The 7,928-nt window shown below is 34.9% G+C and overlaps 1 protein-coding gene across 1 annotated transcript; it reads right to left on the reverse strand.

Moving 5' to 3' along the window:
- Positions 1-2,264: 2,264 nt before the first annotated feature.
- LOC136030425 (uncharacterized) lies at positions 2,265-7,867 on the reverse strand. Its single transcript, XM_065709394.1, has 2 exons — positions 7,211-7,867; positions 2,265-5,778 (listed from the first exon to the last, which is right to left on the reverse strand). Exon 2 carries the CDS (start codon positions 5,262-5,264, stop codon positions 3,384-3,386), a length of 1,881 nt encoding a protein of 626 aa, XP_065565466.1. The 5' UTR covers positions 5,265-5,778; positions 7,211-7,867; the 3' UTR covers positions 2,265-3,383.
- Between the last annotated feature and the right edge of the window lie 61 nt (positions 7,868-7,928).

Here is a 7,928-nt window from a genome sequence, read left to right on the forward strand (position 1 = left end):
AAGATTTCCGAACCAACGAATTGCTCTTTCAATCAGAGAGTGATTTTATGAATATTTCCGTTTCACGAAACCCGGTGGCACATTTTTACGGAGTACGTACAACATGATTTGAAACCTTTCTATTCTTTGCCGCTAAAGGGATCATTTTAAAGATTTCCTACAACTCACTGAATAATTGGGTAGGTTGGGTATAGGGGGAATATAACTTACAATCTCAACCTTACCCTTAAATCAAATCGTAGCCTTGTTTAGCAAGCCTTTCGATGAAGTTTTTCTTTTAAAGCAGTCTGGAGAAATATACTTATGCATTCTCTAAAAAAAAAGAAAAAAAGGAAACAAAAGGAAAACGATGTCAAAACGTGAAATGTGTCACCCAAATTAATACAGTGAAACGTTTTGGTTTCTTACACTCGACAAGACTTTCCATCTTCTGCTGGAACTTAACTAAACATACTTTAATTAATGAATGAACTACATACTTCGAAGATCAATAAGGAACTTTGGGATTCAAACGAAGTACAAGCTCTTTAATAGTCATATACACATAAAAGTCAAGTGGTAAGAAAGTAAACTCTATTTGAAATTCTTCCTTTGGGCATCATTCCATTAGGCCTTTTACGAAAAAAACTGGAAAGCGAATCAACCAATGAAACGGCGAGAAGTTTTATCAGCTTCATTGGTTTATTTAAAATCTACTGAGAAAAAATTTACAACTTACAATTATGTAAAGTATAATTTACAATTTATAATTATTTACAACTTGATTTACAACTATGTAACACGTAAGTCCCTTTACTCCTCACCAATATAACTATTCATATAACTTTTATTATTAACTAATTAAATTTAAGTCTAATTCTAAAAATTATGTAATTAATATTAATCATTTAAAACCTGAGGGCTCAGCCAACCTAATACAAAAATAGATGTGGTCCTGTTCTATATCAAAATAAATAATTAAATAATAATTAAGATTAAAGCCATCACCCAATTTTTCAGCACTTTCGGTTGATAGATATTGAAAAGCTTTCACTGTATTTCTAAGGTTTCAGAAGAAAAAAAAACTCTTTTTATGACCAAAAAATACATTTCCGTTGTTTTTGAAATGGTAAAATATTGTTTTTTCCCTTTGCTCCTCACCAATATAGCTATTCATATAACTTTTATTATTAACTGATTAAATTTAAATCTAATTCTAAAAATTATGCAATTAATATTCATCATTTAAAACCTGAGGGCTCATCCAACCTAATGCTAAAATAGATGTGGTCCTGTTCTATATCAAAATAAATAATTAAATACTAACTAAGATCAAAGCCATCACCCAATTTTTCACCACTTTTGGTTGATAGATATTGAAAATCTTTCACTGTATTTCTAAGGTTTCAGAAGAAAAAAAAACTATTTTTATGACCAAAAAATACATTTCTGTTGTTTTTGAAACGGTAAAATATTATTTTTTCCCTTTGCTCCTCACCAATATAGCTATTCATATAACTTTCATTATTAACTGATTAAATTTAAATCTAATTCTAAAAATTATGCAATTAATATTCATCATTTAAAACCTGAGGGCTCATCCAACCTAATGCAAAAATAGATGTGGTCCTGTTCTATATCTAAATAAATAATTAAATAATAATTAAGATCAAAGCCATCACCCGATTTTTCACCACTTTTGGTTGATAGATATTGAAAATCTTTCACTGTATTTCTAAGGTTTCAGAAAAAAAACTATTTTTATGACCAAAAAATACATTTCTGTTGTTTTTGAAACGGTAAAATATTGGGTTATTTTTAGAATATGTTTGATATGAATATTCCTGAAATTAGGATTCGAACTTACTATCACAACTTTTTCTGAAAAACTACACAAGACAGAACACAAAGCACATGTTACTAACTCTTTCAGTTGGTGGGGTGACAAGAAAAAACATAGAATGGATGACAAATTCCGTAAAATACAGAAAAAAGGCTAGAATCTGGGGATTAGTGAATTTACTAGCATTTTCAATTTATTTTTAGGGAGAATTGTTTTTAGCCTTCATATATCTGAAAAAAATTATTTTAACAGAAAAGCTCCAATATCTTTCTATTTTTGAAAAAAGCAACATCTATATAACATCTTCTAAAGAAAGAAGATATATTCAAATATATTAAACACTAAATATGGCAACCAAAATAACACTAAGAAAATCAATGGAGTTACCCTTTTTAACAATCGTGGAATAAAAACTTTTGTTCTAAAAAAATTCAAAAACAACTTTGAGTTGCGGTCAAGATGTATTTCCTTCATAAATGGTAGGAAAGGCAAGCATTTGACAAGTGCCGAGCATAAGTTTCATTCCCGAACATGAAGAAGTTTCTTCTTTTTTTTTTACAAAATTGACATGGCCATTTTTACTTTACAAAGCGTGGCACGGCATCAGAGATAGCTTCACATAATTCTAAGGAAGAGAAAAAAACATGGCAAACTTCCGAAGGCCAGAACTATTTTTTGCAATAACAACTTCTCTAAGTTTTTATCATTAAAATGCAAAGTTAACTTGCACAATGGATTTGATAGTAATGTGTTTCTTCCCTGGTATGTAGTTCCTGAAGATACAGTCGCCCAGCAATTTTCCTTTACAAAAGATACACTTGACCCCTTTTGAATAATAAAACAAATTTTATTCTTAACATGGTCTTCCAAACGATCACTTATCACCAGCCTCTTAGCGTTTAACCCTAAGTCCTTGAATTCAAGAGGACAACGGCCGTCAGGAATCAACTGTTTTATATTCGAGTCACTAAGGGGATCGCTTGTGACACATGAAATACGACCATCAACATTTTCCATTAATTTAATTTAGTTGACGGCCCACGTCCAAGCAAAATGTAACAGTTAGCCCATCTTAAGTCTCTTTCGCTGGCTCCAATAACATTCATATCTCTATCAAATGAAACTGAACCTTCAACACTTTTTGACAAAATCGCCGATATCAGGTACGCATATGTAGGCTGGTAGTTTGGTTCAATGACGTAGCCCAGTTTTTTCAAAGCTTCGAAATAAATTAGTTCAATTACTTCTAAGGCATCTTTATCTTTATTATTCTCTGTGTTCATTCCAGCACAAAATGAAGAGGTCAACCTTGTTTTCTTCTTCTTGTTTCCCAAACAAGGTTTGAAATGTTCTCTCGTTAATGGATGATGAATATTAGGATTGAGCGTAACAAGCTCCATTTCTTTTTCCTGAGGATTTTGATCTATCCTTTCGTCATTTTCTTCAAAACAATAATCATTTCTCTTTTTTCTCAATGCCAAGGCATATTCCAGCTCAGGCAGCGATAGTGAAGTTCTTGTTTCGGGCAGAGCAGTTGATGCATTTAAAATGTAAAAGTTGCCTAGGCGAGTTGACATAGTAGGTGAGAAACGAAGTTTTCTAAGGCTACTTGCTTCCAATCAGCTAAGAACGTATCACAAGTAAGTTTAAGTGTAGATCTGGCATTAAGAGAATGAGTTAGCTCAAACAGACCATTAGAATTTACAAACTTTATTTGCAAGCTTGAAGGGTCTGTATTACGAACGATGAAAATATCCGAGTTTTTCATATGGTACTTGTTCCGTTTCACTGGATTAAAATGACAGTTATTCCTCATGGTATGATTTAGATTTTGTATTTCTTCATATACCCTAAATATTTGTGAACGCGTTCCGAGGGCATTCAGTGTCAGCTGAACTTGGCTATCAGTCTTATGTAGAATCACTTCTGCACCTGTTTGGTCTTTAAGCCATTTGGAATGAAATGATAAAGAATCATGCAAAACCCTGCTTAGACTGAACGGCAGTGTGATGCAGGATGGGATCATAATGCTTGATTGACTTCCAAGTGTTTTAATCAGCAATGAGCAGCTTCTTGAAGAAATTAGTCTGTAGTATGCTTGAAAACTTATCCAGGCAACTTGTTTCATTATATCTGCATTAATTGTATTACTTGGAATCTCTTGGTCCTTCCAAATAATTGTGAAAGATTCGTTGATCTTAGAAAGTTTCTTGAAGAAACCTACAACATACTGTCCAATGATTCCATAATCCGTGGAAGTCATGTGGCTGATGGAGTCCACAAGATCACTGTACAACTCTATTAAAGGTATTTCCGTTTGTTTCTTTGGAAAACCGATTTGAAGCAAAGAGATAACTAACCCATAAAAATCTCCTGTAGCCATTAGAGCCAAATCCGCTTGAATTCGATTGTCTTTCAAAATACCAGTGATTTTTGCCCACTTAGTGAGGAACCAAAATACTGGCAGTATGTTCGGTTGCTCAATAAAGATAGATTGAATTAAGGAAGTTTTCAGCAAGCCAACAGAGTTAACTGATAAGTCCCCGTTCACAATTCCTTCATTGTCTAATACTGAACATTTGATGTGTGGTACCTGAGAATTCGTAAGGTCTACGACTGATTCAGCTTCATTTCTTAAGGATGGCATAACAATTGTACGAAGATAGTGCGATGGCAAGAATTGCTTATCATTTGAATCATTCACAATCAATGACAAATCTAAATCAGAGTAAAAATTACACGTCAATATAGTCACTGACCCAAATGGTCTAATTTCGATTTGCTCTTTATAAACTTTTGCGGCGTAATCACGAATCACAGCTGTGAGTCGGTTTCCAATAAGGATTCTTCGAGCAATAGAAGCGCTTAAAATGTCAGCAGTTTCCAAGAAATAGTTTGTTACATCCTCACCAATTTCCAAGAAAACCGCATTTTCACGAACACGGTGAACATCAGAAGCCTTTGACAGTTTAATTTCACACAAAATGTCTGAGAGAATCCAGGCAAAACTACGAAAAGTTACAGAATCAGGCACAGATTGATTGTACGCAACGTAGTACCAAGCTTTTTGGTCACTTTTATCAAAATCTTGGAAAAACTTGGAAGTCATAAGCTTTTTGAGCTTAAAGAACGAATCCTCAATTAAACTAGATGAGTTCTGTGGGTGTGAAATCGTAAATTTCGAACATGACGAACGTCCAAGAATAATTTCGCATTCGTCTTGAAGTCCATATTGATACATTATCTGTTTCATATACATGGAATAAATTAGATAATCTCTTTTAGCTGCTGGAATAAACTTCTCATAGCCACTAACAATCAGCTCTGGGTCAGCAAAAATTCGGTTTGAAAGCAAGACTTCACTATCTAAAGATGATGCATTACGATACAGCTTTCCAAGAACTTTCCTTGAAGCATATGATAGTCTTTCGTTCTTTTCCATAAAGTCAGGATATCCAGAAGGTGCCACTATAGCAAAAGCATCTTTTGGTACATTTGGTGGTATGCCTGTTTTTGGAAAATCAACAGCGACAGCTTGTGATTCAGCAAGTTTTATTGCAAGTGGATCACAAGCTCATTTTTCCACGGTCACATAATGCAACATGTAGATGAGCAACTTGTCCAAGTACATCACTACTTAGAGATTCTGCATAAAAGTTAGAAAGAGCCTCATGTTTGCAAGGGTTAGGGTGTTTTGGCATACCGTGCTTCAGTCCTGAATAATCAAGAGGAGGGAAAAGAGATAATTGAGGTGGAACCAACTTGGGATTCCACACTACCGAAAAGAGGTCTCCGTCCAAGTCTCCGCCACTGCAAGCAGTCGAAAGAGAGTACTTGCAACCAGAACTAGCAGGAAATATTAACACATTTTTGTAGTTTCTAAACTCGGGCTTGTTAACGGCCCTAACACTACGCACATCACCAGGATGAAGACATGGGTTGCGATATATTATCACCTAAAAGAAAAAAACAAATGCATTAGGAATGCATTTCTAAACATAAAATAACGATGAAAAAGTAAAAAAAAAGTAAAAAAAAAAATTCATTTTCTTAAACATAAAAGAGAACCGATGTCTTTCTTACCCAATTCTAAAACTTCGAACAATTCTAAAACATTATTTTCCCTACTTGCAAAGCCATAGAAATGCGTTATCAACCCCCCAAAAGTTTAAACACGAAGAGAGATCTAGGTAAGCGAAAAAATAATATTCACGCTACATATCCGCCACTACACTGAGCAATACATGTTCAGAGATGGCTAGAGTACAGCAAATTATTAAAGTTAGTGGGTTTCTAGATTGTAAACATTGCAATGAAAAGTACTAACTATTCTTTAAAAAATAAATATCTTTGTGTTACGGCCCCTGGCCCTAAAAATCAAATAAATACCCTTTTTGTAAACTTACTTTCTTTCTTCTTTAATTTTGATATGTCAACACCAGTTCTACCTATTATTAAATATCTTTTTGTCCTGATATTATTTTTCTCTAGGTTAACTGAATATGACACAGGTTGAAAGATTTTGCAAATTAGCTAGACTCTGAAAAATGTAGGCTACGGGGGACTAATACAGGAAACAAAATAGACTAAAAAGCCCAGGGTAAGTTTTGTACTTCAGTTGGCACACACACATTTCAAATTTTTCAGAATTACCTCCCCAGCTCCCCCAAAGAGGACGGATCTGTTCCAGTTATGTCAATCACGTATCTGGGACTTGTGCTTATTTTCCCACCAAGTTTCATCCCGACCCCTCCACTCTAAGCGTTTTCCAAGATTTTAGTTTTCCCCTTAATGTCACTGGATATTGTCGGGATTTAAAATACGAACTCTGAGACACGATATCCTTCTAAATATCAAATTTCAATAAGATCCAATCACCCATAAAAATGCCACATTTTTTCTAGTTTTTCCGAATTAATCGTCCCCCCACTCCCCCTCAGATGATCGAATCGGGGAAACAACTATTTCTAATTTAATATGGTCTGGTCCCTGATACCCCTGCCAAATTACATCGTCCTAGCTTACCTGGAAATGCCTAAACTAGGAAAACCAGGACCGACAGAATTTGCGATCGCTATTTGTCACTTGGTAAATATAAAGGGCCATAAAAAGAGGCAACAAATTAGGTGACAAGATCATGATACCACACAAAGGCCTTAAAAGGGTAAAAATGAGCTTCTGGTCGCATTTTCCATTTTATTATCATATTAGAGGCCATGAATCAGGATCGCAGAATCCAGTCCTCTTAAAAATTGGGACGTTATTAGAAGGTCATATTAGGTTGTGTGACGTTTTGATGATGTAATATGCATAAACAAAATTGGACACTAGCAAAGAGCACTAGCTAGCACTAGCTATACAAAGAGTTGGAATAACAACAAGACTTACCAATCCATCTACAACACTTGAATTTTCATCCTCATCTCTTTGAATTTGAAGAAAAACTTCTTCTTGGCCAAGAATGTGAAATGGATCAGAAACGCCAAGGACCAGAGCTGCATCCTTTAAGGGTATCTTGGTCTTTTTGACAATGTCAGTTGTATCAACTTCAAAAAGCTTTTTCAAAACCCGCAGCCAAAATGGTTCATTGAGCAGATCAAAATATTGCTGAACTTGTTTAACCTTCCAGGAAATTTGCCGCGTTTCTAGTTTTCTAGCAGCTAATCTTGGATCTATTAGCATTTCAATATTTCTAGAAAGTACTCTCTCATGCAAAACATGCAATTCCCCAACAACATCAGATTGAATCGATTCCAGAAGAGTTATAATTACACGATTAAGTGTAGCTGGAAGGAATCTGGAATAAGAAACGACACCTAAGTTGGACTTCGTTATTTCTATTCATATTCATTTTTTTGGCGGGGTAATCAGTTGTAAATAGATTGCCAAATTTGTCAACCTCCTGCTTCCCCCTTTCTGCGATCGTGAATTAACCTGAGAGAGAACCTCCAACAGGTTGAACCCAACCCACCGTGAATTAGCATGAGAGGGTTGACTCTAGTTCAGCGTTGTCGAGTGATAGCCAGAAGAGGGAAAATTTTCAAGTAATTTAACCCGTAGTCAACTTGCGTGATTTCCCCAGCGAGAACCTCCAACAGGTACGACT

This window comes from Artemia franciscana, chromosome 8, assembly GCF_032884065.1.
Source record: "Artemia franciscana chromosome 8, ASM3288406v1, whole genome shotgun sequence".
Classification (NCBI taxonomy): Eukaryota; Metazoa; Arthropoda; class Branchiopoda; order Anostraca; family Artemiidae; genus Artemia; species Artemia franciscana.

Coding starts and splice junctions, on each gene's coding strand:
- LOC136030425 (XM_065709394.1), bottom strand. CDS start 5,264: ATGGAAAAGAACGAAAGACTATCATATGCTTCAAGGAAAGTTCTTGGA.